This window comes from Odontesthes bonariensis, chromosome 10 (assembly GCF_027942865.1).
Source record: "Odontesthes bonariensis isolate fOdoBon6 chromosome 10, fOdoBon6.hap1, whole genome shotgun sequence".
NCBI classification, from domain to species: Eukaryota; Metazoa; Chordata; class Actinopteri; order Atheriniformes; family Atherinopsidae; genus Odontesthes; species Odontesthes bonariensis.
In genome coordinates, this window is record NC_134515.1 from 7,064,074 (window position 1) to 7,090,453 (window position 26,380).

General features: G+C 39.7%; 1 protein-coding gene across 4 annotated transcripts in view; it reads left to right on the forward strand.

Annotated features, from left to right (window-relative positions):
• The window catches only part of hdac7a (histone deacetylase 7a), a 63,622-nt gene that overhangs the window by 10,311 nt on the left and 26,931 nt on the right, over window positions 1-26,380 (forward strand). Inside the window, exons 1-3 of one of the 4 annotated variants that reach the window (XM_075476102.1) lie at window positions 5,532-5,555; window positions 6,378-6,442; window positions 18,695-18,764. Coding sequence is in view for 2 of the 4 variants with exons in the window: in XM_075476099.1 (XP_075332214.1) it covers window positions 5,470-5,555; window positions 6,378-6,442 (151 nt within the window). In the remaining 2 variants the exon portion in view is untranslated. Of the gene's footprint in view, window positions 1-5,341; window positions 5,556-6,377; window positions 6,443-18,694; window positions 18,765-26,380 lie in introns of those variants that run through there. The other 3 variants (XM_075476101.1, XM_075476099.1, XM_075476100.1) reach the window with 3 other exon arrangements.

The window sequence follows — 26,380 nt, forward strand, 5'->3', positions numbered from 1 at the left end:
CTGTATCTTTTAACAATGACACACTATCTGTACATGGCAGATAAAGAATCAAACACACAAGTGTTCACAGAAAAGTCTCAGCTGAAGATAGACTCAGCACACAGTTCTCTCTTAAGTTCTATCCTGTTGTTTGAATGCACCATAGATGAACTCGACAGGGCAAATTTCAGTTTCTTCGTGAAACTATGAATAAATACCCAGCTCTGGACAGTGCTCACAGCAACCCTCTCACATGCTTTTCTCAACTCCTGCATTGTGAAATTTTTGACCGTCTTTCTCTCAGGATTTCAGTTCGCTTTTGCAGTTTCTTTTCTTTTTCTTTCTTTTATGTGAAAAATCTCTTCTTGTGTCAAATGTTGTGTTCTCGCAGAAGCACATCGTTGCAGGTGGGAGGCAGCTTCGTAGCACGCAGTTGACCACATCCTGCCCCATATAGTTCTGACAGAAATGCACCACATACGTCAGACTTGCTGATTTCAAATGTGTCATTTTTGTTTGATTTGAGTCTAAAGGATGGCTGATTGTGTTTCTGAAAGCTGAAAACGATTCCAGCATTTTTGCAGTAAAGCTGTGATTGAGTGGCAGTTTCCATGCTGACCACTTTTATTATGATTTTTTGCATTTAGAGTGAAAAAGAACGCTTTTATTTTTGTTTTTTACATTGTCACATAATCATTCATATATGTGAATGCTTTTACAATGTTTTGAAAAGCATTTTCCAGTTTGTCAGTAGATAAAATCTTCAAATATGCGCCGAGTGTGTTGAGCAGAAAAGTCTTTCATATCATCTAGGTGTTGTTTTTGTGGAAAATACCAACTGACCAGTGCTGGACTGAGTGTACGAGTGTGTATATGTATGTATTCCTCTCTCCCTGTGGGCGGTTGCCTGCTGTGCTGCTTTTCTGTCACCCTGTGGTTATGTTATTTTCGGCTTGAAACCGGATGTGATTCAGACTGCATGGTAGATTGTGTAATTGAATGGACTAACCACATACACATGCATGTACACGCATACAATGTCACACACGTATAAGCTTCCGCGCACACTTTTTGTAACACACAGATTTACGTACACACAAGACTCTCTCTCATATACTGTTGTGTAGCTCGGTACACCCACACACTGAGGGTTTCTGGGAACGGCGCTGGGTTCCCCCCTGTTCAAAGAGGCACCCGAGGGTGAGCGAGCGGACGAGGCAGCAGCACCAGCAGTAGACAGATGCACGCTTCTTGGTTTCAATATTGGTCTGAAACATCAGTTGTTGACCTCGCTGATGCAAAGATCGGAAAAAAGGATAAAACGCACGCAGGCGCTTGCGCTCTGTGGAAACTAAGGGACTGTTAAAAGTGGGGAAAAACACTGAGAAGTGCGAGTGAAACTCATAATAAATGTCAGTTTCTCACTCAAAAAAAAGTCAAAACGGCGTCACGAAGACAAAATAAACGCAAGAGAAGGAGGGAGAACATGATATTAGACATTAAAAGAAAGCCTAAATGCATCCAAGTACCTTTATGATGTACAAACAAAAAAAAATTTAAAAATCCCAAAGGGTCATATTTCTAAGACAACAATCTAAGAATATGTTAAACGCAGTTTCTTCCAAAACCTTTCATCTGCAATTCTGTCTTAAATCCTATTGGGAATGGTTTTGTCACAGGACTCATTCTCAAAATATTGCAGAAATAATGTTTTTCAGAAGATTTACTATAAAGGCAAGAAAGAACTCAAATCTTTTACTGTATCATGCTTATCGCACTTGAAAGATCTATGTAATTCAGTGTTTGTTGCTGCTTCCAGCAAAGTGCTTCTTAATTCTAAGAAAAGTCGAGCCGATAGCCATGCGTCATGTTATTTGCCACAATAACGTATGTGTGGTAATTATGAGTCTATGCATTTGAGTGTGTTTGCATTGACAGGATGCTCCACTTCCTCATATAGGGCCCGGATGGGGTACAGATTTGTGCTGTGCACAGAGTTAACTGCATTTAATCGCCATAAAAAGGTTTGACTGAACTCTTTTGTGTTCTAACATTAACCTGTCTGTTGTAATTACAAGAGAAGAAACACACTTTATTTATCCTTTTTACCCAGACTGTCCCAAATGTAGAAGACTTTTATGACTCGTTTCAGCACACAAAGGTAGCTGTTTCACTGTCTAACGCATGACCAGCTTGTATTGACTGGGGCTAACTTTATTATCTCAGTTTTCTCATCATGATTTGTGGATGAATATTCATAATCTACAGTCATTCTGAAGAATAAATCTTAAAATTCTAAATAAAACACAGTGATATTTAGCTGACATGACGATGATTTACTCTAAAACATCCGCACAATGGCTTGATGTTATAGTTGCAGTATAAACTGTAAAATTAGGATTTAATCTAATGATAATATAACTATTTGACATTATGTCACACTGTTGCATGTCCATTTTTACAACAAAAAACATTGTGATTGATTAGATCACTCAACTCTTGGAAAAGAAAGGCAGTTTTGCTGTTTGTATCTTTTTCAAATGAGATGTTTTAGTAAATTATGGCAGAAAACAAACTCCTTTTCTCCCTTTTCAAGGATTGTGCATCCAGTACCATGGCGACAGAACACATAATGGCTTCTTTTCCACATGGTCAGAGTATCCACTCTGAGTAAGGAACAACTGTGATATGGAGTTCCAAGGCTACTGGCATGGTTTTGCTAAGAACAGGGCAGCACAGTTAGACAAGTTTTTCTTTTGCATGTAAAATACTTTTTCTGTATTTTTCTATGCAGAGAAAACACAAGTACAATATATCTAATGTGAGAGCCTCATATTTTCATTGAAGAAATGTTTCTTCATATTAAAAGTCTAGTTTAAATAACTGGGAAGTTTATATTTTGGATGATCAGTTACTCATTTGTCTAAATCATTGGAATTTGATAGACATACCGGTACATATAACCCCACTCATTGAGGGAACGTCATGGCCACAAAGCCTTATAGGGGATGGACTCCAAAAACGTTTTTGACTAAAATATGTTTATTCACAGAGTAGGGTCCATTGTGTGACAAAAGAAACAAAATAAGAAAACAGCAGAAGAGGACAAGTCAGATCCAAATCATGTACTAACTTAATGGCTCGGAGGAGGTCCGGTGAAAGAACCCTCAGATCTTTGTGTTAATTACTCGGTGCTTAAAACTCCATGGACCAGCATGTAAGAGTGTTACAGTACATGGTCGTGTTTAGTTTCATAACAGGCTTATTTCAGCTTGATTCCATACAGATTACGCTTTAATCCTACACCACATGAGCACATTGGTTACAGTTTTGATCCTAAAGATTATAACTGTACACACTTTGGGCAATTCTATGAATTCAAGGAACAGAATATTTTTTTGCACAATCAGCCTGGTAACAGATCACATTGTTGCTAGGCTGACAGAAACTATTCCAAACAATTCCCCATGAAGGTACTTTCAGCTGGCTTATTTTCTACTGTTGAGACCTAAAAATAAACTGCAAGAGACCTTTCTGAGTTTCCTGTCAGCTTCTGACCCCGATTGAAAGGTTCCATGTATTTAGTAAAATGGTCTCACACTATGGAAGTCTGCAGGTTTTATGAAAAGCAACATTTCAGATCTGAAATAAGACTTTAATCTGTAGAAACTATCTAAAACTCTCATGAAGTTAGGTCAGCAGGGTGTGTTAAAAGCATTGATTTTGCAGCTGATTGAAAAGCCTAATATAATTCCATATTGTGACCTCACATAATTCTGCCCCATTGCAAAATGGCAAGTTCAAAACCTTTAACTACTGCCATCATTGACAGGAAATCAGGGTTCGAAAAGGAAACCAAATCAGGCTAAAAAGATTTTGGTTTCCTGAGAAAATATTTGCAGACTTTGTGGGTCTATTTTTCACACATGCTTCAGAGTGCACTCCATCAAAGCAATGATGATTTCTTCAGTACTGTCATGGTCTTTGTGTAGCTTGGTGGTTGTGTGATTTTAACCAAAGGTGTTCTGGCTGTACACATAATTCAATCTATTAGAAGCTGTGAAGTCAGAACTGAAAACAAATAATTATATATGATTGAATGAACCATGCATATGAATTTGCCATAATCCATATTTGCAGGATAGTTCAGTATTAATGGGGTTTATTCTACTGGATCACCTTAAAGGGATAGTTAGCCTCTTTTGACATGAAGCTGTATGACATCCCATATTAGCAATATCATTTATGAACATTGACTTACCCCCTGCTGTCCTGTGAGCTGAGTTCCAGCCTCGTGTTGCCGTTTTGGCTGGGGCCACAAAAATAAAGCATTTTGCTTCTCAAAATAATATGCGTTCAAAAGAGTAATACGTTTGCATCACAAAATCGTTCATCCAGAAAAAGTCAGACCTCACAATCGCTTGGCGCTATTTTCTCTCTACCTTCGTATCACTACGGGCTGTGTAAACCGTGCAGACCGAAGTGCAGACCGAGCAGTGAACACCGTAACAGGTGCGGCTGTCGTCAGGTAGAGAGAAAATAGCGCCAAGCGATTGTGAGGTCTGACTTTTTCTGGATGAACGATTTTGTGATGCAAATGTATTACTCTTTTGAACGCATATTATTTTGAGAAGCAAAACGCTTTATTTTGTGGCCCCAGCCAACTAGCCGGACTACCTTCATTCATCAACACCAAAACGAGGCTGGAACTCGGCTCACAGGACGCAGCAGGGGGTAAGTCAAATTTAATAAATTATATTGCTAATATGGGATGTCATACAGCTTCATGTCAAAAGAGGCGAACTATCCCTTTTAAAGCTGACAAGAATAACATATGAAACACGTTTAAAAGTAAAATGTCATTTTTTCAAAGTTTACTTTTGACTGATATTCTTTTATCTTCTTTTTTGTATTTTGGCGTTATTAATTCAAATAAAAAAAAATTAAAATTAGTAAAATATCACCACGGGTCTTTTGGAAAGAAAGTACTTAAGAGTAGTCCTGAACACTAAACCGGTTCCAATTTTTATTTAATGTTGCTTGTGGAGTTCGAAAAACCTCCCGAAGGATTTCAGGATCTCCGAACTGAAGAGTCTGGTTTTGACGTTTTTGACAGCAGATGGAGCCACAGTGTTGGGGCCATTTCGTCATTTGTCACTTTGTCCCCATTCTGTGAAAACAAAGTTAAGACTGAACCAAGCTCAGAGCGCACAGTCTGGACTTCATCTGAGGGGAGTGCGTCGGTGCAGGAAAACAATAGTCCTGAAGATCCGTGTGAAGTCAAGGCTATTTTTGGTGGGGCCCGCCTTGCCTGCTATTTCTGTCAGCAGGAGAGCAGAGGGGAGGGAGCAGCACTTGAGGGGCCGGACTTGCCTTTCTGCAACTTGCCTTGGTTAAGTCACTTTTCAGTTCCTCCTCTGCTGTACTAAGTTTGCTGACAACACCGGTGGATCTCTCCATCCCCTCCCGTTAGGTTTTTCGCCCTCTCGGATGCAAACGGACTTGTTGCGCGCACTGATCGACTCGATATCAGCTGGATTATCTTCAAGTGATTGTGCTTCTGCCAGACTTAAGAGGTAGGAAACCCCGGTGGTGAAAGCTGCGTTGGAAACAGCTTCAAGATCGACAAATGGCCTTTAGCCTACACTTAAATGTTGAGCTGTTTATAGGACGATTGTTTTTCTTTATACCTAGGAAGGCATGATGGGAGCCACCTGCGCAGGTGGTTTCCTCTGCTTTTGTTATGAGCGCACGGTTCAGCACGCAAGTGCGCCAACTCTTAATTCCTTAAACTGAAATATCTGCTGCATTTTTAAACGACTTTTTTTTATCTCTAAATATATTCTCGCATTAAAGGTGTGATACACATGACTACTAATGTCCGTTTTCACTACCGATTAAGACGGCGTTCCTAAAGGGACTTCAAAAAATAGGACCAGACAAAACTGCCATGAAGCTGGAGAAAATGTGACGCGGGCCGTTGACACGCCGCACATCACCGTGGAAATATATTGGTTGACTTCATTAACAGTTAAATCATTTTCTATTATTAAACAACATTAATTAACCTTTGGTCTGATTGAATCCACTCGTTCTCTACAAACACATATGTGCACACACACGAGGAGAGGCATTGTTTTCCATTTTTAAACTACTTTTCTGCCACTCTCATTTTGTTGTAAACGTGTGGTTTCTATCCAGTTCTGGGTCAAATATTAGGCTTGTGCCTGTTACATCACAGAGCTCTGCACATTGTGCCCAGCTGCACACATCAGGTGGTCAAATCTGCTACTACAAACCTTTAAGGAACTTCAAGTCACCTTCAAACAATTACAGTTTGATCTGTTTTTGGAGATGCTCGTGTTTTTATTTTATTTTTTTTCTGTTTGTGTCTGCAGATGGAATCAGCCCCTTTTGGAGCACCATAGAAACAGACGGGACGCCATACTTCATACGCTGACAGGTTGGACTTTTAACCTCTGAAGAAAATGCACTAAACACCAGTAGTAACCTAATAAGTAGTTGTGTTGTGAGCCGTTAAAATTTGACTTTAAAGAATGAAAGGTGGGCCACAGCCATGGGCGCTGAAACAGTCATGTGGAAAAATGCTGCCAGTCTACAGTCAAGCCCTCAGGACTGCATCTTGTCCTCTTAACAACATTTTTTACAGCATGTACACATACATTACACTCTTACACTGTTTGGGTGACAGCAGTTTTTCCAGTGCCGCATACAAAGTGATTTAAGCTGCTTGATACTGTGAGAACTGCAGTAAAGCACAGAACAGGTGTTGGCCTAGTTGGAAAGTGTATTTGGGGCCCGTTGTGTTTTTCATGTGTGGGTTTGGAAATCAGTTTTGCCGCAGGTCATGCAGAATTTTATGTGTGTGTGTCACAGTCGTACAAAAATATGTGAAAAGGAAGTTTGATGCATGAGGGGTTTATTGTTTTGGAGCCGTGCTGTCGGTTAACTGGTTCGAAAAGTTAAGTTCTTAATAATCTATCAGGCTATGGACACGTAAGAGTTAGTTTATGACATATCTCAGAGATTCGCTTCCCTTAATTTAAAAATTTCACTTCTGGTATTTCAAAATTCTTTTTAAGCAGTCCAGTGACCTATTTATCATCCTATGAGCTGTTCCTTTTGATGCAAATGAAGCAGAAACGAGACGCATTAGAAATGATCCAAATTGATTTTGGAGAAATTAGCTCTGGTCGCACCGGTTTTAACTTCTGAATGTGGTTGTGATTACATAATAGAAATTACAACAGATATAATGCAGGATGTGAACCTCAGCTAACCCTTATATCAAGAGACACCTATCTGTACAACACAATGAGGATAACCATCAAATTTCCATCATGACAGTGGCAGCTCTGTGTGGCAAATATTTCTCCATTCTTTCCTTCTCTCTCTGTGTAAGGAATTCTAAAGACGGCACCACGACTCAGCCTGGTGTTGACTCACATGGGAAAGAAATGGTTTCTTTTTCAACCTTAGATCAGTGGATCAAAAATTTGATCCACTGCTCCACCCATCAGGAACAAGTCACCCGGCTGAGTCTTTGTGTCCTGGCTGTTACTTTAGATTAGCTTTTTCTTCTGTGAAGCATGCCTGTGTGATCACACTGTGTAGGATTACAATGCATGACTCTTTGAAAGGGAGCCGGCTCTCGCTGTGCCAGGCTCTGTTGAATGTATGCTAACCAAGTACCTACTATGTGCCTTGTGTGTCTGTGGAAAAACCCAGTGAGGTCATGGCTGTGGCTGCAGAGTCTGGTTACATGTGTGTTGTCCACGCAGGGCAACTGACATTGGCCTTCTTGTCTGTGCTTTCCTCTCCAGTCTCCCTCTTTCCTCTCTCTGTCTCTGTCTCTTTCTCACACACGAATGCACAAATTCACACAAATGACCCCACTTGAAATCATTTTCACTGTTGGGCGTAGTACACTTGCGTCAGATGTTTGTGTGTCTGAAGGCTGGTTAGCAGTCTAAGGTGGCAGCAGTGTGTGCCAGATGTGTTCAACATGTGAAACCGCCATTTTGAAAACCTCCAAAGCTCAAACAGCCCATCAAACTACACCGAATGCAATAATAGAGACCTGCAGGTCATCAGAATTAGACATCAGAATCGTCTTGGTTCGTCTGTAATAGCCCTGATCCCTAATGAAAAGGAATCCAACAAGTCAAAGCTTTGTTTACCTGAAGTTTTTCATAAATTTTCTCTGCTGCAATTACCTGAAGACACCATGCACACAAGGATTAAGTTCAATACAGACAAGCTAGCGACCACCATGAAAACTTGCATCTAATACGTGACTTCCTTCACTTTTACATGTAACCTTTTAGCCTTCTAGAAGAGCGCTGCTCACACACAAAGACACATATGACAGTTTTATGCTGTACATCGCAGCAGCATTCTTGTTACCTTCTTTTTGAATTGCAGTTTTCACTCCTTTATCTTTAAGACCACACCAGAGAGACCAGGTTCAGCTCTTGTTTTAAGCGTGCCAAACAGCTACCTGCACAGTTGAGTTGAGCTACAGATATGGCTCAACCAGGCCATGTAATTGGACAGCCATCCTTTTTACCAGTGTCCATACAGGCAGGAGAATTGCATTAACGTCCAAAGCCTCAACTCTGTGTGAGACAACGTTAAAGATATGTGCTGCTTCTACCCTCATCTGTAGGAGATCATCGTTAATGTAAGTGCAGGTGAATTCACGACATAGACGTTATCTTTCTGTTACTTAAAGGGGGATTTTGTCAGATGACGCTGTGGTTATAAAATCAGGATTTTTTTTTAGAGTCACAGCATGGAAATACTTTAAAGGTTAATGGGCTAGTCTTAATGGGCTACTATTAAGTCAGTTTGTTTACGTGTTTAGCCGCCTGACAAAAGAAATACAAAAATATGTGAACGAGAGTAGCTTTATAGGTTTTGGCTGTATTAATATAAACTCATCCTTTACTGTTTTAACAAAAAGATGGAACGTTTTTTGGAATTTTGGAGCGCCTCGACTCATTTGTGTTAAGCATACACAAGCCGGAGTGATTCAATCGCCAAGCACATTTTCTGGGTTTGTTAGTCTGGGTTTGAAAACTTCACTGTGGTGAGAGTTCGGCTGGACTGACAGGTTTACATGCATTTCAAAAGTCTAATTTTGGTCAGACTAACACAATAACTCATGATTTTCTAGTATCATGTAAATGTGCAGAGATGATTAGCCTGTACCAAGGATTGATGGATTGGTATATCACATTCGCTGCAGGGAAACATTGAGAAGGACAATGACATTGGGAGGGTTCATAGCAGGTTGGTAGCTTTACAAAGAAGCCCAGTGAACATGATACATAACTGTAGTTGCAAGTTGCTTTTAGATAAAGACTTTGCCTGACTGCAAATAGGCATTAACCTCCACAAACATAAAGCACACCAGGACCGAGCACATGGCTAATTAACATCACAAACATAAACAAATGGTCACCATTAAAGCCATTTCTACAACCTCAACTGAAGTGACAGATATACTGTTAACAGACACACTGTTGAAATGAAGTCTTTTTCACCGTAACTTACCATAAGCATCCCTGCATTTAGGTACAGTGATGGAGAAATCCTTTTTTACTGTGGCTGTACCCTGGTTTCTGCCACACCATGGTGATACCTGTGTTTAGTAGTAGCCTGTCCTTACTTCTGTCCTCAACAGTTCACAGAACAGACTCGGGAAGACTTTGGGGACAGATAACAATGGGAACGATTGTAATAGCTATAGTGGAGATCACATATCCTCTTCCTGGTTGTGGTTTCCAAATACTTGAGTCAGCTGATCGTGGTTGTTCCTGCTGTATTTTAGAGCTGTTGGAGGAAGAGTTATTTACAGACATTGAATTATAAAGGAAGAAATGGAAAGAGTAAGAATTTGCGCAATCAAGAATTATTTTAGTTAGTGATGATAATGTGATAAAATACCCATATTACAGAGTAATTTGGTTTTTTTTTTTAAATTTTTAAATAAATTTATTTTTATAAATTATTTTATCGTTATTTAAACCAAAAAAGTTTCCAAAACCCTGCTCAGTTTAATGACTATACTGTACAGGATTAAGAAAGAACTCGGAAAACCAGAGAAAAAAGAGTCTCGTTGTCATTGCTGTTAATTTTTCTCATTCTTTACTCAACCATGCCAAGTAACCTGACTCGAGTTTAACATTAAATCAACAGGTTTAATCTTCTTAGTGTGCATAGCTAATCACTTAAAAGCATACAAGAACGGCATTTCTGGTTTGAATGTCTGATCAACTGTCAATTGTTGCTCTTAAATTTCCTGTGTGAGGTGTTTCTATTCCCAAACAGGAAGAAGTTATTAAATCCCAGCAGCTGACCCCAAAACTGATAGACTTTTTTGTACTGATTAACAACCACATTCACGGCCGCAAATATATTGTGGTGATATTTAACTGTGGGGCCTGTTAAAGCCAAACTGCAGTGAACAGACAAGCTGTGCCTCAGTTCTGGTAGTAATGTTAGTAATAGTAGACGGCATTGAAGGAGGCGGCTATTTTTGCCCTGTTGAACAAATGGCTCAATTGTCCTGCCTCTAGGTGCATGAAATCACTTGATATGTCAGGGGTAATGTTATATAATACTCTCAAAGGGGCCCCACATGACTCTACATGTGTGTGTTAGTGTGTGCACTCGTCTCCTTTTCACTTCTTTTAATTGTGTGTGTGTTTTTCTGTTTCTCAGGCTGCGCATATTCACAGTATTGTGGTGTGAACTGGAATGAGAGACTTTAAGTGTATGTGGTGTGGCCTGAAGTAACACCGTTCTTAATGTTTTATTTGTGTGTCAAATCAATTTATGTTGTATTAACCTTTGAGCTAAAGGCTTCTAGCTGTGGTCAGCTGGGCAACTGCTCTGTTATTGGCCTCCTGCCGGAGTCTGTATCCCCCTCAGGACGTCTCCCTCTCTCTTTTTGTCTCCCCTTCAGACACACAAGCACATACACCTAGGCGTGCTTAATCCTGTTGAAATTTACTGAAGTTGACTGAATTATTTTTCTTAGGATTTATTCTTGTGGCATTTGGTGGGGAAAAACCTTCAATTTTCACCTCAGTCCCCCCCGCTGCTCCAGACCAGAAGCCTTGGATATAAAAAGGCATTCTTTGGCCTCAAGTGACTGACATTTTACCGTTGGCTTCTGTTAAAACTAATTGACTTTTTTTTTTTTTAAGATCACACCATTGGCTCAAGACTCACAATCCTGTGAAATGAATACTGAAACAACTTATACTGATTATTCACCTCAGCTCTTTGGTTTCTTTCCTTCTTTAAACTAACCTCATTGATAAGTGAAGCTGCTGAATGAAAAGATAAGAAGAAGTATTTGTTTCAGTGAAATCCTGATTGAATATTTATTCAGCCCTATATCAGGAACAAGCCTCATCTTGTACACAGATGAAACAACAGTCTCACATCTGATAGTGTGGGCCACATACATCAGGCTGGCCTTAATCACGAGTTCCCCAAAGCGGACTTCTCATTGTAATTTCATGTCCTCGGACTTAGGCTACGGCTACATGAAAACGTTTTTCACTGTAAACGATACTTTTTCTTATCGTTTGGCTGTCGCGGCCACACGGAGCCGGCGTTCCCACTACCCCAAAACGATAGTTTTTGATAGTTAAAGCGCAGCGCGGAGTCATGATTTGGCTCGCATTCTCTCCAGATCAGTGAGGTGACTGACACTGACCTCGGCTCTGATCGCTTGTTGTGGGCTCAGATGTAATAGGATCTCCTCTCATCTGGCTAGACTCCCGACTTTACATGTGACTGTGAATGTGTGAGTGAGGAATTGTCTCGAGTGACGTTTACAGCTTCAGGCTAATTTCAACAACTCTGTGCTGTGGGGGAGGAGAGCACCACAATGCATGTTTATTTAATTTGAGTCGGTGTTGGGCCTGTTTGACTTGATGTGTGTACTTGTCGGGGTGTTTTGTGAGCATGTTGTGTGTAGAAAGGTTACTTGAAGACACTTGAAGAGATCTGAGATATGCGTGCATGCTGTGCAGAGGACACACAGCACCAAAGGTGAGGAGGTTGCAGAGTATGTATTATTAGATGTGCCAATGATAACATAAAGTGGATGGAATATATTCAGTGAATGCATAGTATGCAGTGATTTCTAAGCTAACTTGTTTTTTTTACATATCTGCCAAATATTTCAGGCAAATTAAAGAAAACTGACATCTTCTAAGAATAGTACTGAATAACTCGTTCTGCCTGTTTAGGAGAGACCCAATAAAGCAGGTAAATTCTCACCACTGGCAGAGTTAGTAATGCTGTGTTTTAATATCTCATGTTGAGTAACAATTACTGTCATCTAAGCTGTCCATTGTTACGTCCTGAAAAGATGTTATATAACTGCAATAGTTTTGTTTTTTTCTGTTTGTTTTAAGGATTACTGAGGTGGGGCATGGCCCAACTTAGAAATGACAAATGTTTGGTTGTGCACTAAACGTATACTAAACACACCTATATAGTGCACTTTACGTAAGAATGGCCTTATAGTAGAAGTTAAGAATTAAAAAAAGTTCAAAAGAAAATTGGTAGCACGAAAAAAGAAAAATTGAAAAGTCTTAAGTCGCATCCTTAAGATATCTTAAAAAGTATGTAAAGCTTTTTCTTTAGTTTGACTCTACTCAAAATAAGTTCAAGTGTTGCACCAAACAAGAAAAACCCACAATTGTATCTTAAAGCGATACAATGTAACTTCTCAAAAAGCCCACTCTGGAGCTCCCCCTACAGGCTTGGAGGTAATGTACGGTTACACTGTCGTAAATACAACACCCTTTCGCTTTCACGTTTCACGTTTGTTGACGAACCGGCGAGGAGTTAGAAGGTGCAAGCTATGTCGACCAAGAAGGTAAGAGTAATCAAATGTACCTGGGAGCGTGAGAGGGGTCTATTTGTTTTTGCGGTAGGTGTGCCAGAAAGCAAGTCAAAGTACTTCCGCTCAGCTCCCGGGCCGCCACCGGGCCGCTCCAGCAAAGTTACATAGCGCAGTTTTTCCAACTCAGACCCCCGAAGGGCATAGGAGACAGGCCAATCGTAATATTAAAACTCATTCTAGCAGCACAATTTTTTTCAAGCTGTTATTTTAAGGTAGAAATGTTACATAGTATTGCTTTAACTGCAAAATGTCAGCGTATATAGTGATAAACAGAGGAAATTAACGCGTCCAGAGAGGAGCATTTTCTTACAGGGATCATTTTTGCATTACAGATTTTACTCTCGCATAACTTATGATTTGTCTGATATTTCACCATCGGATGCATCTTCTGCAGCAGTGCTCTTTCAGCCACTTCCCAGTTAACGATCCCTCTAAGGGCTTAAGGGCCGTGTATACTCTCGCTGCAGTGTGTCGCAGTGAGCTTGTCGCAGACATGACGCAGTTATTTTTGATTTATGCCCAATTTTGAAGCGCGGTCTGCGCTATGTTAAAGGGCGGTTTATGGTCGGAAACCAGGTCGTCTGCGTGTGTCGCCATTGTTGTTAAATGAATTGTTCGTGATTGTCCCTCTTGCGTTGTGGCGTGGAATTAACATAGCGCAGACTGCGCTTCAAAATTGGGCATAAATCAAAAATAACTGCGTCACGTCTGCGACAAGCTCACTGCGACACACTGCTGCGAGAGTATACACAGCCCTTAATTCCACGCCACAACGCAAAAGGGACAATCACGAACAAGCCAGGATTGTGGGTGTGGTGGGTGGCGTGTTTCTCTTCCGGTTACGGAGGTCATTCAACAACAATGGCGACTGGACGAATGCGCACTTTGATTGAGATGCAGCTGATCGATCTAGAAATAGAAGAAATATTGCTACTACTGGAGCTGGCAGAGAGGCGAAAGAATCGCCACGATTAGCGTCACCATTAGCCGGAAATACGCATAGTGTAGAGCGGATGTAGAGTTGACCAATCAGAAGCCTCCTTTCTCTCCTCCCTGCGACGATATCTGCGGCACTGTCTGCGGTGAGTTACAATTTTGGGGAGGTGCACCAGAGTGTCTGCGTAAGGGGCGGGGGCATGTCTGCGTTAACTGCGACACACACGCAGACGACCTGGTTTACGACCATAAACCGCCTGCTTTAAGGTCTTTCAGCTCAGTCATTGGTGAGCAATTTCATGTCCACAAGTCAACAGTGTGCCGTGTCATTCACCAAGTCTCGGCCGTCCTGTTCCTTGAACGTCGCAGTGAAATTCCGTTTTACAGAAGCGGTGGAGATGGCTTTGCGTTTAGCTTCTCAACTGTGAGCGGGACAGCTGACATCTCATACATCAGAATTCGAACGCTCGTACAACATGAAGATCAAATGGAAAGAATCAACTTTCTATCAATGTTGGCTTGGTTCATAACCAAATAAGTTTTTCTCGTTTTATTTTATTCTTCAATTTCTTTCACATTATCTGTTCCATTATCTGGATTTTTTTATTTCATACTTGGTGTAGGTATGCAATCTGGAACTCCTCTTGTTTGATGATTAAAACTACTCTTTACAGGGTCCAAGCAGACTGTCCAAGTGCTTTATTTATTCAACCAACTCAGTTTATTTTCATACAAAACAAAAAAAGAAACCATTCACATACCAGCATAAAAATCAGAGCAACAATTTTTCTAAAGAAGATGATAAACAAACAGGCGTCAAATGTCAAGAGGCGTTTTACCACCTATATCTTTGTGCATGTGTGTGTGTTCATCCCTGACAAGAGTGCAGAGCATGTGCAGGAATGTTAATGTCTTCTTGCTTTGTTGTCTGTGCCGACTGCTGAGTGTGACTGTGCATATTCATGAACCTTTCTATCCTGGAACATGTTAACTTTTACCAAGAAAAGTACATAAATTAAAATGGAAAAAAGCTGAAATTGAAAAGAAGCAAAAAGTTTAAAGCGTTAGATTCATATTGTGCAGAGAGATCCACATTCTGTTTGCGGTTTTCTGTTTTTAAAATGGAATCTTTTTAATTTTTTTTGTATGAAACATGAGCCACAAGGAGCATAATGAGATGAGATACGTGGGTCAATGTCGGAGTCCTGTCAACAAATCCCATTTCACACGTACAGAGTTGTTTTGCAATTGCAACAGGAACCAAAGCCGTTTCTCTTTGAGCTGCTCTGGCGCTCGGCCACTTCAACATGTTGTGTTCACATCGAAAAATTTCTCAAAGGTCATGCTGTCAGCATTACATCGTGGATATTATGCTGCTCTCACCTGCAAATCTAAAATAGTGGTACATGCTTAGTCTTGACATCATTGACTCATTTGGAGATGAACTCAGTTCAATAACCAAAACGTTCTAAGGTGAAAGTGAATTAGAGATGCCCCTTTTGTGTCTCATTTTGCTGAGTAAAACCAAACCGTGTCCTGACTGCAGAGTAGCCTGAGGCTCGAAGAGGATAAACGGATATCTCCTCACGGTCTTATCAGCAGAAAAGCCTTTGCTGCTGATTGTAGGTCTTTTTTGTAGCTACCAATCTCTCCACCACAGACACTCTCTCTCTGCCGCGGGCTATCAGTGTGTCAGTCACCACTGTTGTCATGACTCACTATTTTCACCACTGATAACCTGCAAGATCATTTAGTTCATGTGAAATAATCCCCCCGTCACTATTGCAGAATATTTGTGAGAAGAGTCTTCAGCAAGAGATTTGCGATAGGATTAACATTTGTATGCCTGATCCAGCTCTGTGTTTATAACTAACAAGTGTGTGTATCCCCCATTTTTTTTTTAAATATTGATAAGGTGGATTGAGATCTGTGTGACATTGTGTAATGTATGTTTGTTGGAAAAGATAAAGGGGGAGATCCCTTTGAGTGAGCTGCTGTTGAGTGGCTCTATCTGTGTTGGAAAATGTGGAGAATGCGTTTGATGTGAAGGTGGGCAGTGTTTGACATTGAGTGATGGAAAGAAGGAAGGCTTGGACAGATGTGCAGAAGAATGTAAGTTTGACATCTTGAATTTTGTCGGGGGGTTTTTGGTGCACTTTTGTAATATTGAAGTTTTTCACTTTAATGTGAAGTGTAGCAAACTTGGTTGTTGGTTTTTCAACTGAGAAATATGGGAAATGAAACCATGGGAATAGTGTCAGTGTGGAGTCTGTTAGCAGCTTTTCTTTGTGCTATTTTTGTCAATGTTTGAGACTTGTAAGTTTTACTTTCACGTTCAATGAGTGTTAGCTTAGGCAGACAACAGCTTATAGGAAATGATGGTTTGTACAGCCTGACGTTATCTAGAAAGTTGACGATATAGCTGGATTTCTGCTAACACTATCCAGAGGGGCTGGTCTTGTCATTGCCACCGTTGAGGAACTGGTCACCCTGCCAAGTAAGCAATTTCAACACTATTTGTGCATCCATCCTCCACGACATAATGTACTTTTAAAAAGTTGTGCTGGTTCGAGGTGTTGTGTGACACCAGGCTGCAGTCTTCAGATATGTGAGTGTGAAACCCAGTTCTCTGGTTGAAGGTGCTCACAGAGGCTCTGGTGGTATCAGATTTTTGGTGTTCTGCACGGGTCTTATTGCTCATGACAGCACTTCTATTGTTCTTATCACTGTTCCAAGATCAAGTTATTTTGACCAGACTTCCAGACATTTGGGATTAATATCCTACACTCTGACCGCTTTCTCTCTAAAGAGGTTATCTTCACTTTACCCGTGTATATATATATATATATATATATATATATATATATATATATATAGGGGTGGGACGATATGCTTTGGTCACGATTCGATTGTATCACCATTGTAAGGTGCCAAATCGATTTGCATCACAAGTCTTGATAATTGCGATTCTCCAAGTATTGCGATTCGATATAATCAGTAATTGCAATTTTCTTCCTCCTTAAAAAAACAAACAAGTTGAATCATAAACTTCTAGCATGAATGTCGTTCCCATAAACAATGCACATCAGTCTGTGTCAGTCAGTCCAGCAGCTGACATTTATTTCAAATGAGACAAAAAGAGACATTTTTTAAAGTTTACAGTTACAAAATGAATTGAAATGTCCACAAAACAGCACAAATGTGGGCTAGTTTTAACATAACTTAATGTGATGAATTGATGAAGTCTATATGGACACGGATATGATGTAATTTAATCGATAAAGCTTCCCTTGGCATAGCAAATGTGTTTAGCATAAACGGTATTCAGATTACAATTCTGCTGCCATAATGCTGGACAGGACAAGGGTTTTAAAAAAAAAAAAAAAAAAAAAAAAAAAAAAGATTCAGGGGAGAAAAATCGATTTTTAAAATCATCCCATAAAAAAATCGCGATATGTACATGAATCGATTTTTTTCGCCCACCCCTAGTATATATATATATATAAAACTATAGCTAGCTATTGTGTCTTTCTCATCTACTTTTTTTCTTTTTATGGCAGGTGGAAACCAACACAATGGTGTTGTATTGCCACCTATGTTGGAGCCAGTCTGTTAATGAATTATTCACCACTCTAATTTAAAGTGTAGGTGTATTTTCATGGCTGCACTGGGATCTGCCTGGTGCATCCCGCTCCTGGATACACAGCTGCTGTACTGTATCAGCTGGAGGAAGCACTGATTTGCCAAAGGGCATTTCAGCTGCACTTCTCAGTTCCTAAAAGTTTCCACATTCCTGATATGATTAAGATGCTGCAAAGTCAGCTTGTATCCGACACATCTCTTGTCAGTCAGACATTCCACATATTTCCAAGTCTGTTCAGTCATAGTGGCTCTGACTCTGACATGCTACCCTGTTCTTCCATTGTTTATTCTACTTAAACCAGATAAAATGCAGCTTTTAAACGATGAAATGACAATTATTGACGACCTTGATAGGTAGAATTTAAGCAGTCTACTGTCATTAAACAGATTTAAAAGCTTCTAATAAAATGTTGATGTAAAAGTCTTGGAGACAGGATGTTACATTACATTACATTACATTACGGTCATTTTGCAGACGCTTTTATCCAAAGCGACTTACAATAAGTGCGTTCAACATCAGTAGGCGAAAGAACTTCAGGTCACAAGAAATCATAAGTGCATTTCCTTCCAAAACCAAACAGCTAAGAGTAAAACTAGTGCTGTTAACTTCAGCAAATAGTTTACCAATTGTTCCGTGTCACACAGGACAGCACACCTGCTGTCTCAGTCACAATGAAATGGTTGTTCCAAACTTTCCAGCTTCAGGCGAATTGCAACACTGTCAAGTAAAAAATGACAAATGCCCATTTGTTTATGTAGCATGCGAGTGCGTGTGACCTGTGTGACAGTTATGTAAATGGGTGTATTATTGGTATGCAGACCTGGTGCAGTCTTAAAACACCTGTTGGTATGTAGCAGAACAGGGTATAACAACTTAGTTTAATTCCTCTTTTACTACCCTACACGGCATTAATAAAGCTCTTTAAAGAGGAGAAAAATTAGGTAAATTGACAAATGTGTAAATTTTAGAAGCAAGCTCGTTTTCCCCGATGTCAATCCTAACTAAAGCCCAACTCAAATTTATTAAGACTCCATTGAGACAGTCTTGTCTCTGGCCTCACCTGTGAAATTACTTTGTTAAATCGTCGCATCTTTTTTATCTTTGTGTATTTTGTTTCTGGTCTGTTAACACTAAAAGATGTGAACTTTATGCTAAATGTATTTATTTTTTTACCTCCTCAGATACAAGAGGAAGATTGCCTCTCCGGAATCCCAGAATCTTCAGTTGTATTGACATCACTCACTAAAAGAGGTAAAATGTAATGCAGATGGTGAAAAGATAGCAGCAAACCACCAAGGTGGTGGTGTGATTCTCGAATCTCTGCAGACTGCAGAATTGTTCAGCTGGTCATTAAAAAAAACCTGTTTAGTCCAGACAGAAAGATCTAAACAATATCCAGTTTTGGTATCCAAAAGATTTGATCTTGCACTATCATGAGGTTGACATTTCCTGTTTTGAGCAAAATATCTCAACGACTCTCAGTTGTCCATCAGTTGACATGCAGTTTGGTACATAAATTCATGAAAGTTCTTCTATCGTAATTTTGACTTTATGTAACTTTTAAGACTTTTAGGATTTAGTGCCATATCATTGAATTATTTTTGTCCAGCACTTTGGGTTTATAAACGATAACCTCCAGAAAAAACAGCATTCCCCTCAGCAAACTTTGTGTGAAGTAGTTATTTCCAGCTGTGACAGAAAAGCTTGTATTGTCCTGTCTTTGTGTTTGTGTGCGTGTTGTCATAGCAAAATGTGCTTTTTTAAGACATCTTTAGTTACAGGAAATGCCACAAAGGTGGTTACTGTGGAGTACTGTGGCAGGTATTTATTCATACGTTTATGTCTGCGACCAGATTTTGTCGACTTTGTTGCACATGCACAGATGTGGTCACAAAACTGCACAGATGTAGTTGAGATAAGAATGAGGGGTGAGCTCAAAATGGGTGTTGATGGGCCTTTGGTTACTCGGTAAAGGGCTGTAGGAGTCGGTAGCCCTTTCCCACTTTACTCCCCTGCCCTGAATTTTTTAATACACTGTCAATTTGCTGTAAGAGGTATCTATTGTAGAAACATTTCTTATTTTAATAGATGTCATTGGTGTTAAGTCTGGTGTGACCTCACTGTAAAGTGGTCTGTAATTTTGAAATGGTGATGTGCATTAAGACAGCGGAAATGATTAAATACAGTACCCGCTAAATATCTCAAAATAAGCACATTACCGTGCTTATTCTTGCTTTTATTTCAAAGTTCTGTTGTTTTTTTGTTTTGTAAGATCATTGGAAATGTTGTGGGCTTGTGGTGATATTTATTAAATGCTAGCTGTTGTTTATTCTCCTTGGAGATACCACGCTGATGTTGGATAAACATCGGCATCGAAGTGGTTAAGAAAAGTTCATTTTTGACTAATCAATAAACTATTAACCATGGTGTTTTACTTGTTTATTATAGAACCTTGCTGGTACTAGATTTGTGGGGTCGATGCTGTTGAGATTTCACATGTAAAGACTATATAGAGTACATGAAGTTTACTTTGTACATATCCTCACAGTCTGAAATAGGATACAGTGCCTGCTAATAGATGTTTACATACAGTATGTTAGAGTTGGGTTGGGTTAAAAAAAAAAAGACCTTTCAGATTCCAGTTAATTTTCATTTGAGAAATCCAAAATCGATTCACACAATCCTTGAATTGATTTTTATCATATGCCATTTTCGCCACCATGCGCTAAGAATCTTGTTGCACAGTTTGGCAACACTAGTTTCCCGTGACTAGTCTTACAATATTGAGCAACATATATATATATATATTATTAATGTACGTGTCCGAAAAAATCTGTTACTGTCTGTGAGGAGAGGGAGGGACAGTGGCACCTTAATGCCTGGCACTGTTCCAGCACAGTAGTTAAAAACTTATTGGCGATGTCGCTTGACTCTGCATCACCATCTGCTCAGCCGTAATGCTCACTCTGTCACACTTACTGAAGACTGTGCCAAGTGCGGTGTTCTCTTCTGTGCAAACTACAGAATTATGTTGTGTTCTTTTAAAGTAAAGCTTTAATATTGGCACATATTGGAGAACATAAAGATGAAGAAAGTTATATATGTGAAAGGTCAATAGCAGCTAGTAATGCCAGCTCATTGATACGTTGGCGGAGTGATATGTTGTTGAGGCTGAAGTATAAGAATAGATGGCACATTATACAACACAAGTTACAAGTTATTACTAATTCTGTGATGTCTGTCAAAAGAACACCTCATGAATTACTGAGTTACTTTCTGAAGTACGCATGTGTCAAACATAGCAGATGACTTTAAAGTGGTGGTAATATCTTTCATTGTACATTACAAGCACATAAAGCAAGCATTTCCTCTGAAGTAGTCTTGCATGAAGACCTGGTGCCAGATGTCATCCAGAGACACATGAATTAGGTGCCTCTTGTGTCCTCAATTAACACTGTGCAGCATTTTAACTTAAGAGGTTAGTCCTCATCGAGCTATGCTTGTAACACACACACATATACATATGCACACAGAGAGACACAAAGCACGTAGTGCTACTTAAACTTGTTGACAGCCGCACACACCACCATTTACACTCGAACACTTGAGTGTGCGCAAGAAGAGCAAAGACCATAAATATAGAAATAGTTTGGCGACAGTTGTAGGCAGGCAGATCCACATCCATGCATGCACACACACATATGCATGGACCGCAGTTTGGCCAGCTGCTATGGGAGGACGAGAGGTTTTGAATGGGAGTGACAGCTGCGGATTCCTCAGGATGAAGGAGGGATGGATAAAGATTGGAGATTGAGAAGAATGAGCGTGAGAGGGAGATAAGTTGCAGAAGGAATGAGTGAGAGCAAGGGGATGAGGGGAAAGAATGGATAAAGAAAAAGAAGAGTGAAAGCATGCGGAGTGTCTTTACAAAGTTTGAGCCTGAAGGTTGAACCTAAAAATTGCCATAGTAATGCTTTTTCAGGTCTTGGATGACAGCAGAAATCTCTGCTTTTCCTTCATGACAGCCTAATTTATTAAATTACATACACATTTCATAGATCTGGAATTTTAAATAATTATTCCAGGGTTACTGAAGTATCCGTCTAAGCATTTCCTGGTTGTGGGAGCTTTTTCAACTTCAGAGTGAGCAGAGAGAGACAGGCAGCTCCCATAGTAAGGAACATGTGATCCTAACTGTCAGTATGAGACTATTCATAGAGATCCTGTGTTGCACAAGGCTGATTTAGCAACTCTGTGGATTCTTCTAGTGAATACACCCTTATTTTCTAAACCTTTAACCCCGTTTATAAAATAAAATAAAATATTTTTCCTTAATAACCACTTGTTTTTTTCCAAACAAATTTAACATTGAGTTTACTCGTCCCCTATATAGTCATGTCCAGTATGTGGTGAGTAAGCCATTTTGTTTTCAACTGAAACTTTCCATTGGCTGTATAGTGTGCTGACAAACCTGTCAAGGCTAACATCAAAAGTAGCACCTACATCACTGTTTCAGATACTATAAACACAACAAGAGTGCTTAAAATAACGGCCCCCCAAGTAGCAAAACCTTCAACATGGCTGCCACCACTTGTCATGAGATTGGGAATATAACAAATTAGATCACTTCAGATTAAAGGCTGTTGTGCGGACCAGGGACACAGATATCGGTGTTCTGGATATTTGTATGTACCTGTAAAATTTGAGTAGTAAAGCATATTCATCTAGATGCCTGTTCATACTTCAAAGTATGGTGCGCCAGCAAAATTAAGACAATGAAGACCCCAAACTGTTCGTTTTTTTTAACAGATCGAAAACAAAGAGCACCACCTATAGAAATGAGCCACTTAACAGTAGATCCATTTTGCAAAATGTCTCATTTCTGCTGCCAGTTTGAGTCACAGGTGATTTCTATAGAAATGGCTCACCGCAACACATACAGCACAGAACTAGATGAATTAAATGCAGTAACAAACATCTGCAATGAGAAATGGTTTAGTTTATCAAGAGCTAAGAAATGATTCCAACTAATCTTAAAATTCATCATTGTGTTGAGATTTTCTGCTCCCGTTATCATCTTTTGGGAAAATGAGTTATCTCTCTCGCTTAGAGTCGTGAGAAGATGTTCCAAAATGTCAACACATTCCTGTAATTGTATGTTATGAAGGACAAGAAATACGTATCTTTGCCTGAGCCCAGTTGGTCCCATGCATTGGTGCATTCAGAATAAATTAAACACAACCTAACTGGGTTGTCAATAGATTACTTAGTTTTCCATGTTCCTTTAGAGTGTGTGTGTGTGTGTGTGTGTGTGTGTGTGTGTGTGTGTTCATTACATTAGTGAATTGCCTGCAGGCTACTGTTAGTCATTAATCAGAGTTGTTAAATGATGTCCGAGCCCTACCTACAGTGTTGGAGCAGTGATTTGGAAGTCTTTATGTATGTGCGTATGCAATGACACTCGGAGAACACATGGTTGCTTTGGTGTTTCGAGTCAAGTTTTTCTGATGAGAAACTTGACTGCGGTAGGGCTCAATGGCACTGCGGCAGCAGCGTCACAACAACAGCGGGGAGAGGAGGGGGGAGGAAATGAGAGTCTAAACTGAGCTCTTAAACAGGAAGCCACCCTGGTTCTCTCATTGTTGTGCTTTTATAGACTCAACTTCCTGCGGACTGGACCGCCCCTGTTACCTTGGTTACCACCCCTGTTATCAATGGGATGGACCTTATAGATCGCACAGTGGAAGGACCAAATTGTCAAGGAGCAATACTTTTAATAAGTTTTATAGAGAAAGCAACTCTGATGTTTTTTTATTTTTTTTATCGTGGAACAGTCTTTTCGGGGGGTCTGATTATCTATCACCTCATTAATTACTCCTTTTTTTTATTTGGTCATCTACCTGCAGTCTGTATCTGATTTGCATTTAATTTTCTCTTGATATTACTCAAATGCTGTCTTAAATTGAATCCCAGGCAGCATTTAAAAAGAAGTTTAAAAAAAACATGTCATTTAAACAAAGTTCTTCTGGAGACTGTCCACTTTGCTCCAGAGAAGGAGCAAGCAGTGTCAGAAAAAAGAACCGGGGAGGGAAGACAAGAAAGAGAAGGAGTTAAAGAAAAAGAGGATGTGGCCGGCAGTAAAAGATGACTGGAGGGGAGTGGAGCTCTCTGTCTAATTATAGATCCTGCTGTGAGCTGGCTAAGGCAGAAGTGCTACTGGGGTTTTCACACTGCCGGATATTTACATGACAAACACGGGTATGTGCTTTTGACTTTATTAGTTTTTTACTCTGTGCCTGCACATCTACAAGAGTGTAGATCTTGTGAGGAGGAGGCGAAGCAAGTTGTATCAAACTCCCTAAATTGTGTACATTGCTGTGATTTCTGTTTGTTAGTGTAGCAAACTGTGATGATGATGATGAAGAACCGTCCAACTTGAAAGAGAAAGTTGACCGAAAGAGGGAAATCTTGTTCGTCTTACTTATTATGGGATTTTTTTATCTTGAGCTTCTACAGTTGCTACTACACTTGCTTTACAACACATTTCAAGAGATGCACTTTGTGTGTGTGTGTGTGTGTGTGTGTGTGTGTGTGAGAGAGAGAGAGAGAGAGAGTTTGCCGACCTATAACAGACAGCAGTTCTGGATGTTTATGGAAACTCAGAGAGGACTTTGGAAACTGGACCCATGCTGCATCATACATCAACCTACCTCTGTTACTGTCACGCTGACACACACAAGCCCGTCCACAAACTCATAATCCAGCCTGTTTCTCCGGCTGCACATACACACATGAATACAGATGCTTACATGTCCTATGCTATTTGGTTTGGGACCACTGCTGTTTTAGCACATGCAGGTTTGTTCCTATGAGAAAGCAGTGTGCTGCTAAAATGCTTCACACCGCAAATTCAATTCAATTCAATTCAATTCAAAAATACTTTATTTATCCCAGAGGGAAATTAAATGTTGATGTAACTCAATTAAATCAAGGAGTTATTATAGATGCTGATGGCTGTGGGCAGGAAAATGGATCATTTGGAGATCTTTGTCAAATTTTTAAAATTTATTTCCCAAATTCCCCCAGAGAACCTTATGTATGTGGATGTGAAAGAAAGTGTAATCATTTACTAATAACCGTCTACTAATCCCACTTATTTTTTTTTATGTTTCTTTGCATTCTCCTGCCATAACAAATGGGGCCACTGCTTTCAGCAAATTTACAGAGGAAGGTTTAAATAGCTATCTCAGCTAAAAATTTAAGATTTTTGTTTGCTAAATAAAGAAATGAGGAAATAAGAACAAGGAAATAGTAGGAATTAGAAATATGCAGTGTCAGACTGTGCAATTCAGTGTAAGATCCAGAAGGCTACAAACAGAAACTCACAGAATTCATGAAGATTCTGCTGAAAAAAATCGGCACTGTTCATTCTGGAAACAGAAATGATCATTTCAGAGAGGTTCCTTTTGAATTTATGGTTTCATATCCTGCTCCATAATTCCTTCTTCCGTGTCATTCTGTTTTGATGTTTGTGTATTATTAGGCACCTCCAGTTGCTTAAGAAAAACCAGACCCTGCATTTGTTTGTTTTTAGATGAAACTTGAACCGTTTTCTTTGGAAAAAAGCTCTAAAGACGTCCCGTAAATTTGGATCAGCAGTCCCACGCACTCGCGTACCTGCACACAGACCACACAATGATTTGTTGGAAGTATATGCACTTACATTAGGATTGACTCTGAGAAACAAATCACATATATTACATAGGCGTTCAGAAGAGTATTGGATCCTTTGCATGCTGTAAGCAGTGTGCATCACACATGCTCATTCATACACGTAGAGATCATAATAACATAAATACAAGCCATTTTTACCGACTTAAGAAAAAAATCACGAAGTGTGTGACTAAGAAGGTTGAGAGGAGAAATTTGACTCTGTTTGCAGTGTCAAAATATCCCAACTATTCTGTTCAAATCTTTTCTTCTTCCTAATCTCTATCACAATGGTTTTATTTCTTCAATTGGTGTCCCTCTCTGAGTTTTGTCTGAATCCGACTTTCCCCCAACAGGCTTGATTTGCATGCATTGAAATCTTTTCTTTTTTTTTTTGTGTGCCCTCAGATTCACAAAAACCCTGAGATAATGACGCATCTTTATCTACTGAAAATAACTGTTGCCTGTAAGGTGTAGCGTGGTTGAGACACACTCACTCAGGCAGTACGGTCAGAAGATAAGGTGTTGAAACTACATTTGGAAATGTGACAACACACTAAGTGGTGGCATCTGCTCTGTTGAGTGTTGACTTAGTGCAGTGTCTGAAACTACTGGCACTATGCTGGCTGTCATCTCTTTCTCAGCATGCAGAAAAACTTTTTTTTTTTTTAAACATGTAGGCTGTTAAGGATTGCTGAGCAACTCGCTTTTCTTGTCTTTTGACTTCCCTCTCCCTCTTTTTCTGTCTGAGTCCTGACATAGTTTCTGTTCTTATTTTCTTTTTAAGTGTTTGGTGTTTTTTTTTATTTTTTATTTTACGGCCCGTGTTCTGTAGCACCGTCTTACCTGTAAAACCAGTCTTGATTAAGCTATTCACAGGTTCAGCATAAAACAAAAGAACTGGGCGGAATCAAAAATTTCAGGTTATTGGAGTGACTCTTTATCTTTTACCGTCAATCCCACAAGTCCAAACAGACACACACGCACCTGTGCTTGATTTGTATGTCTGGTGAACATGAGCCTCGTCGACCTAATCTGTCTGGTAAATCAGCACATTGCCAACGGTCTCCATTATACTGCTTTCGTGTTGATTTTCATAATTGCACACTGACGCTTCTGCACATGATCACTCTCACCCAAACACATTAACAAACGAT